This window comes from Bos javanicus, chromosome 21 (assembly GCF_032452875.1).
Source record: "Bos javanicus breed banteng chromosome 21, ARS-OSU_banteng_1.0, whole genome shotgun sequence".
Classification (NCBI taxonomy): Eukaryota; Metazoa; Chordata; class Mammalia; order Artiodactyla; family Bovidae; genus Bos; species Bos javanicus.
Genome location: NC_083888.1, coordinates 47,376,590 through 47,389,170, shown reverse-complemented (window position 1 = coordinate 47,389,170; position 12,581 = coordinate 47,376,590). Strand labels below are relative to the sequence as shown.

Here is a 12,581-nt window from a genome sequence, read left to right as displayed (position 1 = left end):
CCAAAATCAGTCCCGCACATACATGAAAAGCTACAACAGGACAGATGTACTACTTAAATCTTTGATTGAGGAGAACACTTCAGTAAATGATACTGGAACATCTGAGTAACCATATGGGGAAAACTGAAATTTTATCAATATCTCACATTCAAAAATATATATTTAAGGTAGAGAGAGATCTTAAACTAGACAAGGGAATGGCAAACCACTTCAGTATTCTTGCCTTGAGAATCCCATGAACAGTATGAAAAGGCAAAAAGATATGACACTGAAAGATGAACTCCCCAGCTCAGTAGGTGCCCAATATGCTACTGGAGAAGAGTGGAGAAATAACTCCAGAAAGCATGAAGAGATGGAGCCAAAGCAAAAACAACACCCTCTGGTCAAAGAAGTAAAGTCCAATGCTGTAAAGAACAATATTGCATAGGAATGTTAGGTCCGTGAATCAAGGTAAATGGGAAGTAGTCAAACAGGAGATGGCAAGAGTGAATATCGACATTTTAGGAATCAGTGAACTAAAATGGACTGGAATGGTCGAATTTAACTCAGAGGACCATTACATCTACTATTGTGGCCAAGATTCCTTTAGAAGAAATGGAGTAGCCATCATAGTCAATAAAAGAGTCCAAAATGCAGTACCTGGATGCAATCTCAAAAAGGACAGAATGGTCTCTGTTTGTTCCAAGGCAAACCATTCAATATCACAGTAATCCAAGTCTATGCCCCAACCAGTAATGCTGAAGAAGCTGAAGTTGAATGGTTCTATAAAGACTAACAAGATCTTTTAGAACAAACACCCAAAAAAGATATCCTTTTCATCATAGGGGAATGGAATTCAAAAGTACAAAGTCAAGAGATACCTGGAGTAACAGGAAATTTGGCCTTGGAATACAAAATGAACCACGGCAAAGGCCAGTAGAGTTTTGTCAAGAGAACACACTGGTCATAGCAAACACCCTCTTCCAACAACACAAGAGATGACTCTACAAATGAACATCACCAGATGGTCAACACCGAAATCAGATTGATTATATTCTTTGCAGCCAAAGATGGAGAAGCTCTATACAGTCAGCAAAAACAAGACCAGGAGCTGATGGTAGCTCAGATCATGAACTCCTTATTGCCAAATTCAGACTTAAATTGAAGAAAGCAGGGAAAACCATTAGACCATTCAGGTATGACCTAAATCAAACCCCTTATGATTATACAGTGGAAGTGACAAATAGATTCAAGGGATGAGATCTAATAGACAGAGTGCATGAAGAACTAGGGACGGAGGTTCATGACTTTGTACAGGAGGTAGTGATCAAGATCAACCCCAAGAAAAAGAAATGCAAAAAGGCAAAATGGTTGTCTGAGGAGGCCTTACAAATAGCTGAGAAGAGACGTGGAAGGCAAAGGAGAAAAGGAAAGATATAAGCATCAGAATGCAGAGTTCCAAAGAATAGCAAGGAGAGATAAGAAAGCCTTCCTCAGTGATCAATGCAAAGAAACAGAGGAAAACAATAGAATGCGAAACTAGACATCTCTTCAAGAAAATTAGATACGAAGGGAAATTTTCATGCAAATATGGACTCAATTAAGGACAGAAATGGTATGGACCTAACAGAAGCAGAAGATATTAAGAAGAGGTGGCAAGAATACACAGAAGAACTGTACAAAAAGATCTTCACAACCCAGATAATCGCGATGGTGTGATCACTCACCTAGAGCCAGACATCCTGGAATGTGAACTCAAGTGGGCCTTAGGAAGCATCACTACGAACAAAGCCTAGTGGAGGTGATAGAATTCCAATTGAGCTATTTCAAATTCTAAAAGATGATGCTGTGAAAGTGCTGCACTCAATATGCCAGCAAATTTGGAAAACTCAGCAGTGCGCACAAGGACTAGAAAAGGTCAGTTTTCATACCAATCCCAAAGAAAGGCAATGTCAAAGACTGCTCAAACTACTGCACAATTGCACTCATCTCACACGCTAGTAAAGTAATGCTCAAAATTCTCAAAGCCAGGCTTCAACAGTACATGAAACATGAACTTCCAAGTACTTCAAGCTGGATTTAGAAAAGGTAGAGGAACCAGAGAGCAAATGCCAACATCCATTAGATCATCCAGAAAGCAAGGGAGTTGCAGAAAAACATCTACTTCTGCTTTATTGACTATGCCAAAGACTTTGACTATGTATATCATAACAAACTCTGGAAAATTCTTCAAGAGATGGGAATACCAGACCACCTTACCTGCCTCCTGAGAAATCTGTATGCAGGTCAAGAAGAAACAGTTAGAACCAGAGATTGAACAACAGATTGGTTCCAAATTGGGAAAGGAGTACATAAAGGCTGTATATTGTCACCCTACTTATTTAACTTATATGCAGAGTACCTCATGTGAAATGCCCAGTCTGGATGAAGCACAAGCTGGAATCAAGATTGCTAGGAGAAATATCAATAACCTCAGATATGCAGATGATGGCTGCATGGCACAGGAGTGGCAGCTGCGTGGTGCAGGAGCTACCCCACGTCCAAGGCCAGGAGCTGCGGCCATGAGGAGATACGCCATGTTGAAGGTAAGGAGTAGCGGCTGCACTTTCCTGGAGCAGCCGTGAAGAGATACCCCATGTCCAACGTAGTAAGAGAAACACAAGTAAGATGGCAGGTGCTGAGAGAGGGCACCAGAGGGCTGATAGACTGAAACCACAATCAAAGACAACTAGCCAATCTGATCACATGGACCACAGCCTTGTCTAACTCAATGAAACTAAGCCATGTCCGGTTGGGTCACACAAGACGGACAGGTCATGGTGGGGAGGTCTGATAGAATGTGGTCCACTGGAGAAGGGAATGGCAAACCACTTCAGTATTCTTGCTTTGAGAACCCCATGAACAGTATGAGAAGGCAAAGAGAGAGGACACCAAAAGATGAACTCCCTAGGTCGGTAGGTGCCCAATAGGCTACTGGAGATGAGTGGAGACATAACTCCAGAAAGAATGAAGGGATGGAGCCAAAGCAAAAACAACACCCAGTTGTGGATGGGACTGGTGATAGAAGCAAGGTCTGATGCTGTAAAGAGCAACATTGCATAGGAAACTGGAATGTCAGGTCCATGAATCAAGGTAAATGGGAAGTCATCAAACAGGAGACAGCAAGAGTGAACGTCGACATTCTAGGAATCAGCAAACTAAGATGGACTTGAATGGGTGAATTTACCTCAGATCAGGAATCCCTTAGAAGAAATGGAGTAGCCATCATAGTCAACAAGAGTCCAAAATGCAGTACTTGGATGCAATCTCAAAAACGACAGAATGATTTCTGTTCATTTCCAAGGCAAACCATTCAACATCATGGTAATCCAAGTCTATGTGCCGAACAGTAACGCTGAAGAAGCTGAAGTTAAGCGGTTCTATGAAGACCTACAAGACCTTTTAGAACTAAACCCAAAAAGTACATCAAGGCTGTATATCCTTTTCATTATAGGGGACTGGAATGCAAAAGTAGGAAGTCAAGGCAAATTTGGCCTTGGAATACAGAATGAAGAAGGCAAAGGCTAATAGAGTTTTGCCAAGAGAACGCACTGGTCATAGCAAACACCCTCTTCCAACAACACAAGAGAAGACTCTATACATGGACATCACCGCCAACACCAAAATCAGACTGATCATATTCTCTGCAGCCAAAGATGGAGAAGCTTTATACAGTCAGCAAAAACAAGACCGGGAGCTGACTGTGGCTCTGATCATGAACTCCTTATTGCCAAATTCAGACTTAAATTGAAGAAAGTAGGAAAAACCACTAGACTATTCAGGTATGACCTAAATCAAATCCCTTATGATTATACAGTGGAAGTGAGAAATAGATATAAGGGACTAGATCTGATAGACAGAGTGCTTGATGAACTATGAACGGAAGTTCGTGACATTGTAGAGGAGACAGGGAGCAAAACCGTTCCCAAGAAAAAGAAATGGAATAAAGCAAAATGGAAGTCTGAGGAGGCCTTACAAATAGCTGTGAAAAGAAGAGAAGCGAAAAGCAAAGGAGAAAAAGAAAGATATTCCCATTTGAATGCAGAGTTCCAAAGAATAACAAGGAGCAATAAGAAAGCCTTCCTCAGCTATCAATGCAAAGAAACAGAGGAAAACAATAGAATGGGAAAGACTAGAGATATCTTCAAGAAAATTAGAGATACCAAGGGAATATTTCATGCAAAGATGGGCTCAATAAAGGACAGAAATGGTATGGATCTGACAGAAGCAGAAGACATTAACAAGAGGTGGCAAGAATACACAGAAGAATTGTACAAAAAGATCTTCACGACCCAGATATCACAATGGTGTGATCACTCACCTAGAGCCAGACATCCTGTGGGCCTTAGAAAGCATCACTACGAACAAAGCTAGTGGAGGTGATGGAATTCCAATTGAGCTATTTCAAATTCTAAAAGATGATGCTGTGAAAGTGCTGCACTCAATATGCCAGCAAATTTGGAAAACTCAGCAGTGGCCACAGGACCGGAAAAGGTCAGTTTTCATACCAATCCCAAAGAAAGGCAATGTCAAAGAATGCTCAAACTACTGCACAATTGCACTCATCTCACACGCTAGTAAAATAATGTTCAAAATTCTCAAAGCCAGGCTTCAGCAATATGTGAACCATGAACTTCCAGATGTTCAAGCTGGTTTTAGAAAAGGCAGAGGAACCAGAGTTCAAATTGCCAACATCTGCTGGATTATCGGAAAAGCAAGAGAGTTCCAGAAAAACATCTATTTCTGCTTTACTGACTATGCCAAAGCCTTTGACTGTGTGGATCACAATAAACTGTGGAAAATTCTGAAAGAGATGGGAGTACCAGACTACCTGACCTGCCTCTTGAGAAACCTATATGCAGGTCAGGAAGCAACAGTTAGAACTGGACATGGAACAACAGGCTGGTTCCAGATAGGAAAAGGAGTACATCAAGGCTGTATATTGTTAACCTGTTTATTTAACTTATATGCAGAGTACCTCATGCAAAATGCCCAGTCTGGATGAAGCAAAAGCTGGAGTCAAGATTGCCAGGAGAAATATCAATAACCTCAGATATGCAGATGACACCACTCTTATGGCAGAAAGTGAAGTAGAACAAAAGAGCCTCTTGATGAAAGTGAAAGAGGAGAGTGAAGAAGTTGGCTTAAAGGTCAACATTCAGAAAACTAAGATCATGGCATCTGGTCCCATCACTTCATGGCAACTAGATGGAGAAATAATGGAAACAGTGAGAGACTTTATTTTGGGGGGCTCCAAAATCACTGCAGACGGTAACTACAGCCATGAAATTCAAAGACACTTGCTCCTTGGAAGAAAAGCTATGACTATCCTAGACTGAATATTAAAAAGCAGAGTCATTACTTTACCAACCAAGGTCTTTTTAGTCATAGCTATGGCTTTTCCAGTAGTCATGTATGAATGTGAGAGGTGGATTATAAGGAAAGCTGAATGTTGAAGAATTGATGCTTTTGAACTGAGGTGTTTGAGAAGACTCTTGAGAATCCCTTGGACTGCAAGGAGATTGAACCAGTCAATCCTTAAAGGAAATCAGTCCTGAATATCCATTGGAAGGACTGATGCTGAAGCTGAAACTCCAATATTTTGGCCAGCTGATGCAAAGAATTGACTCATTAGAAAAGAGCCTGATGCTGGCAAAGATTGAAGGCAGGAGGAGAAGGGGACAACAGAGGATGAGATGATTGGATGGCATCACCTATTTGTTGGACTTGAGTTTGAGCAACCTCCAGGAGTTGGCCAGGGAGGCCTGATGTGCTGCAGTCCATGGGGTCTCAAAGAGTCGGACACAACTGCGTGACTGAACTGAACTGAACTGAGATCTTAAATTTGAAAAGCAAAACTTTTAAACTCTTAGAAGAAAATACTGGGAAATCGCTTACAACCCTGGTGTAGAAAGGGAATTTTTAAACAAGAAATTTGTTTAATATTTTGTATTTATTTATCTGACTGTGTCAGGTTGTGGCATTTGGGATCTAGTTAGTTGACCAGGAATCGAACCCAGCCCCCCTGCATTGGGAGCACAGAGTCTTAGCCACTGGATTACCAGGAAAGTCCAAACAAGAATTTTTTTAAGGGTGTGATAATGAAACAAAAAGTAGATAGTCAACTACATTAAAATTAAGATCCTCTGCTCATTAAAAGACATCATAAAGAAAATTTAAAAAGCAGGCACAAATTTTAAGAGAATATATGACACACATGCCACCAACCAAGGATTCATACACAGAACTTATTTTTTTCAGTGCCAAAAATCAACATGAACAAGACAAACAAAAATGTGTACAGGAAATGGATAGAACAGGAAATGTGAGTGGCTATTAGCCTATAAAATGACGCCTCAACTTTCGCTCAAACTGAAAAATGTGAATTAAGACCATAGACAGTTTTATGCACCAAATTGACAAAAATAAAGTTGACAATACCAGTTATCATAAGATGGAGATAAGCAATAATACTCAATACACCACAGGTACAAGAATAAATTGGTAGAAGCCTATGGAATGATGTGCCATTTTTTTGAAAGTCAAACATTTATATCCTTTGCTGCTGCTGCGAAGTCACATCAGTCGTTTCCGTGTGACCCCATAGAAGGCCTCCCACCAGGCTCCCCCGTCCCTGGGATTCTCCATGCAAGAACACTGGAGTGGGTTGCCATTTCCTTCTCCAATGCATGGAAGTGAAAAGTGAAAGTGAAGTCACTCAGCCGTGTCAGACTCCTAGTGACCCCATGGACTGCATCCTCTATGTTCCAGCAATGTTAACAGAAGACATGAAAAAGAATGCTTATAGCAACCTTATTCTTAAGAGGAAAAAAAAAATAAAAGGGAATAACCTAAATGTTAATTAACAGAAGAATCAATAAATGAATGGCATGATTGTTTTGTTAAAAAATGTATATATAAGCTGTAATTCTAAGCACAATATAAAAATCCATTAACGGGTTTAGTAAACATTACTGAAACATTTTTTACCTTGTTTCTCTTGGCCTTCATTTGAGCTTTTGCTAATAGAGTACACATGGGGACATCAGGCTTATTCAACGTGATCCCATCCAAGACCTGAATGGCCTTGTCATGGTTCTCACAAAATGAATAAATGAGTGCCTGCTGTATAGGACTCAACTCAATGAGACCTGAAAGGAAAAGAAAGTTTATCAATAACTTTGCCAAGTATCTAGACTTCGAGATAATTGTTTTTAGGCAGTCAAGCAATTCAATATTCTGTTTTTTCAATATGAATTTAATAAATCAATATGATACTAAAATCTATTTATTATCAATAAACAGCAAGACATTCCAATTACAAACAAAAAAATAATAGTGAAAGCTTGATATAGCCTGTAATAATCTCGGGGCTTTGCAGGTGGTAAAGAATCCACCTGCCAATGCAGGAGACACAAGAGATGTGGATTCGATCCCTGGGACAGAAAGATCCCCTGGAGTAGGAAATGGCACCCATTCCAGTATTCTTACCTGGAAAATTCCATAAAGAGAAGAGCCTGATGGGCTACGGTTCATGGGGTTGCAAAGAATCAAACATGACTGAGCACACACACACACACACATTATAATCTCTCACAAAACTCACCAGGTTATGAAGCATTTTACAAATTGATTATATACATGCAAAATTGATGTTTTAAAGTTTCAAAATCCAACTCTGACTTTCAAGTGCACTCTTCGTGCTAGCTATACATAGCTATAGCAAATAGTATAAAAAGATTAAAGAAGTATTTTAAAATTAAGGCAATGTTATAATTTTGCATTGATTATATTTACCTTTGTTCAGTTCTGCTACTTGATAAATAGTGAACTTTGCAAGATCATAGCATCTCATCCTAAGAAGATACTGTCCTCTGGAAGAAATAACATTCTTTAAATCTAAGCAGTTAAAAATAATCAGTATTTTTCTAAAATAAAGATTTTTATATTACTTAAGATCTTAAATTACATTTATTCACACTTACATATATATGACAAAAACTGTGAAATTTATGAATATTTGTGTAAGTCTAAGTAAGCCAATTAGCATGGGGATGTGAGAACAATACAATTTAGCAAATGTGAACCTGAAAGGAAAATATTCAAGTCTTTTTTTAATCAGTATTTAAAATGTTACACTCTGCTGCTGAGAAATTTTAAAGCTAAACACAGGTCAAGGGGACATAAAAAGGGAGAAGTATTTACATAAATTGTTAAAATACGGTTCAAGAGTTAAAACACAAAGCAAGCTCTTATCAGAAAGCACTGTTAGAGTCCATTTTCCCACATCTGTAAATCCACTTTCCATGTTAGTAATTACATTTTTGGTAGTGATAACTCATAATTTGCAATGGATCCTTTCATAGCAAACTCTACTGGGTCTGAAATACAGTTCAAAGTATCATGGTTTTTTTTTTCACCGAATTATCCGAGGTTTATACTTGGTACCTCTACAGACACAATCAAAATATATTGCCTCACTTTCATGAGATCTGGGGTAACTATCTAACCAGTAATCTAGAGAAGCCTCAAAGAACTTAAACACGAGATAGTTGTTTTGAAACAAGAATAGAACAAAGGGAAAGATCTGCTTATTACATAAATTATCTTAAAATTCAACAAAAACAGTAACTATATTTGACTTGCTGGTTGGGAGATGGCCATTTCTGGGAGATTAAATGTAAGACAAAGAGGTCAGGAGGATCAAGAAAGAACTAAGGATTCCCACAGCTAGCTCAGATTCTGTTATCCCAAGAAGAATTCTGTTTCTATGCTCATACCTTATTATATATAATTGGATTCCATCTGGCTGAAGGTGGATAGCATAAGATAACTCTCTTACTGCCTTTTTCAGTTTGTGCAACTGTTGAGAGATAAACAGAAATTTAGCTCATAAGAATACTAATTGCTTCCTTTCTGATATTTATTTCCTCCCATTCTTCAATACAGAAATTGTGCAGGAATTCCTTAATGAACATGGGATACCGTGAAGTAAAAAAAACAAAACAAAAAGATGCTAAGTCTTCTGGTTTTTTAAATTATCTTTAAGTTTGAAGAATGATTACACAGACCCACAAATACATAGTTTTAGATAAATATGATTATATCATGTATTCTAGTTTCTTTCATTTAGCTTTTTCTCTAGCTTTTCAGTTTTTCTCCCTCAACCACAGCATCTTTTACACCCAACATTACTCATGTTAATAAAGTAGATAGCAAAGGAAGGTAAAATAAAAAGTCAATTCCACTTAAAAATAAGAGAGGAAAAACAAGCTTGCACTTAAAGGGTAAAATGAATGAGTGAAACAAAATGCAATGATGAATAAGATATGTTTTTAAATCAATATACAATGAAAAGTAAACATTGATTCTTATCTTAATACAGGTTACATGGCATAATCTGGATTTGTACAAATTTTTACAATTTTTCAGTTCAGTTCAGTTGCTCAGTCGTGTCCAGCTCTCTGCGATCCCATGAACCGCAGCACGCCAGGCCTCCCTGCCCATCACCAACTCCCAGAGTATACCCAAACTCATGTCCTTTGAGTCAGGGACGCCATTCAACCATCTCGTCCTCCGTCATCCCCTTCTCCTCCCGCCTTCAGTCTTTCCCAGCATTAGGTATGTTACAAAAGGAGGGACGAAACAGATTCCAGCAAAATGAACCTGGGACAACAAATGACTCCTCTTACTACGCTGACATGTTGACCCAAATTTATTTGTACACGGAAGTATTCATACAGAGTGGGTCACGTCAAAAGAGGGAATTCAAAAGGAAGGAGTCTGAGATGTGTTTAATTGTGCAACTTCCAGCCTGCTGCTTCTCAAACTGACTGACCAGGTTGGTGTAATTAATAAACCACCTCGTCATATATTTGCATTGCTCCACCTGGTTCCAACAATGGACATATCTGCTGCTGCTGCTGCTGCTAAGTCGCTTCAGTCGTGTCCAACTCTGTGCGACCCCATGGCTGCCTGGAGAAGTTCAATCCCAGGAAAGTTTGTAAAGGCCAGAGAATGAGCCTCCACCCTGACTGGGAATGATGGAGGCTCATTCTCTGGTCTTTACGAACTTTCCTGGGATTGAACTTCTCCAGGCAGCATGAAATTTAGATTTACCCTCGAGGCTGAATCCACAGTGTAGGCACAGGTATTCTTCTATGTACATACAGAGGGTTTGGTTTGTCACTGTTTCATCTACATGGGATCATACTGTACACACTTCATACTCTTCTAAATCTTGCTCTAGGGTATCTTGGAAATCCCTCTAAAACAGCTGGTATAGTCCTAATTATTCTTTTTATTGGCTACATAATGCTCTAGAGTGTGAATACAATGTAATTTACTCAAACGTTACTGTGAAGAAATATTTGCCCCCTCACAACAATAAGTCTCTGAATATATGTCCTTACACCTTGGTATTACGCTAGTGCTTTGGTTTCTAAGTATGCTCGGAGGAAACTTCTGCATAAGGCCTCAGCTCCATCTACAGGGAGTGATGGAGGGTCACACTCCATCCCCATCCCTTCCCAAAGGGAAACTCTCCCTGGGGACAATGCCAAAATGGCCACAGGGTCATCCACCTCCACCATCGGGAAGGTAAGGACTCTTGAGTGGGACTATAGTCACACTGAGTTCTGAGATGTTGACAATGAGAACAGAGCCTCTAGCAACCTCCCAATGGACATGTAGTGTGGGCAAGAAATAAACTTTGATTATTTTAAGATGGCGACTTTGAAGTTTTGTCTGCTGTTGCTGTTTTTCCATAGCATAACAGCCTATCTTGACTGAAACCTACATGAGGAAAGGACTTGGAGGAGATGAGGGCCAAAAGGTAATGAGAAGCCAGTTCACATGAACTCTTGCAGACCTTTAGCTTTTGCAGGATATTTGGCTTTTATGCTGAGCGCACAAGGGAAGCTATTGAAGGGTTCCAGGCAAAAAAAGTAAAGTAATCTGATTTATGTTTTAACAGGATCATTATGCTGTTGTTTTGAAAATCCATCAAAAAGGAATAAAGAACAGAAGCAGCAAGACCAGGAGGCTACTGCAATAACCAGTGAGAAATGACAGTATCTTGGACAGGGTGGTTAGTAGTGGAGCAGTAGAAAGGAATATCTGCTTTGAAAAGTAGACACAACCAGCTAACACTGTATATCTCTGGAAAGTCAAATTTGGTTGGAATCAGGAAGAACTTTTATTTACTGCATTGTTTGAATTTTACACTAAGCATACATTAGTTTCTTAATTTAAATAACTTGTAAAATTTAAACCAAATTTAAAGGAAAATGTGAGTGATTTGGATCCCATCCAGTGCACAGATCCCATTCTAGAGAATAAGATTGCAAATGGTTTTTAATTTATTCTTATTTGCATACATATATTACATATATATATTGCTTTCATAATAAGAAAAAAAGGCATTATTTAAAGAAAATGAAAGACAGAAATTCACACCTCATCAGGAGAGGCTTTATAAGTGGGCTTTTCTAATTAACTGAATCTATTTAATACCTAATATGCATTGCTTATAAATGCACTAGAATCTGTAATTAGCTGAAAAAGAATACATAGATACATTTTAAATTATACTATTTAACAACTATTCAGAAAATTAAAACTTTTTTTAAAAAATCAAGCATCTCAAACTTTAGATACCTTACTATAGGCTTCTGCTCGACAAATATAGCTTTGAATATACATAGGGTCATGTCTAATAGCCTCAGAAAAATATGAAGTGGCTTCAATGTAGTTATCCAGATGTAGCAGATATATGAGGCCAATATTTATATAGGCCAAAGTCATGGTTCTTTAAAAAAAAAATGACAAAGCAAAATATTTTTAGACATTTTAACTATTCCAAATGTTCTCCAATTATAAATTAACCTAACAAAATACATACAGCAATTTATTCAAGGGTTCATTCTCAGGGTTTTACTAAAGCAAAGTAAACCAATTAACTACTTTCTATTAAAAATTACAAACACCTTCATAAAATCCTTAATAAGGAATAAACATCTGTAGGATTTATCCTAGGAATAGATTTACTAAAGTCTTCTTGACTCTTAACAATACTTCACTCTTTTTCACTTAATCTTGACTTATCTTGAATAACAAGCTTAGTTTTCCTCAAAAGCTTTTGCCTCAGTGTATGTTATCCTTGCCCTGAGAAAGGGTGTGGAACAACAACAAACAGCAAGGCTTAGGGTTAAAAATCCTCTCCACCGAGTTATTAACCCAGCTGCTTTTCTATATCAAATAAATACTGTTTTCCTCTCTTAGAATCAAACAATTTTCAATGTAGAACTTTAGAAATTGTGTTCCATGCCTCTATTTCAAAATGAAGAAACTACACATCTTTAGCCCAACTTTGTAGAAGTCCTGACCCTTTGTCTACTGCCCACTTTCTGGCTTTCTGCAACTGAAACTCACTTCTGTCCCTTCCTGACTCAAAAATATCCCAGAGAAAACCACTGCAGCCACTATGGAGCCATGCTCCACGACCTTCCTAAGTCAAGTTCCACATTTACCCCGAAGAGGCTCAGTAAGCAGTCTGTCGATGA

General features: G+C 38.5%; 1 protein-coding gene across 6 annotated transcripts in view; it reads right to left on the bottom strand.

Moving 5' to 3' along the window:
* TTC6 (tetratricopeptide repeat domain 6) overlaps positions 1 to 12,581 on the bottom strand; it is a 201,846-nt gene that overhangs the window by 43,516 nt on the left and 145,749 nt on the right. For all 6 annotated transcript variants that reach the window (XM_061394966.1, XM_061394963.1, XM_061394961.1 and 3 more), the window contains 4 exons: positions 11,677 to 11,827; positions 8,799 to 8,881; positions 7,816 to 7,892; positions 7,009 to 7,169 (listed from right to left, as the gene is read on the bottom strand). In XM_061394966.1, the coding sequence (XP_061250950.1) occupies positions 7,009 to 7,169; positions 7,816 to 7,892; positions 8,799 to 8,881; positions 11,677 to 11,827 (472 nt within the window). The remainder of the gene's footprint in view (positions 1 to 7,008; positions 7,170 to 7,815; positions 7,893 to 8,798; positions 8,882 to 11,676; positions 11,828 to 12,581) is intronic.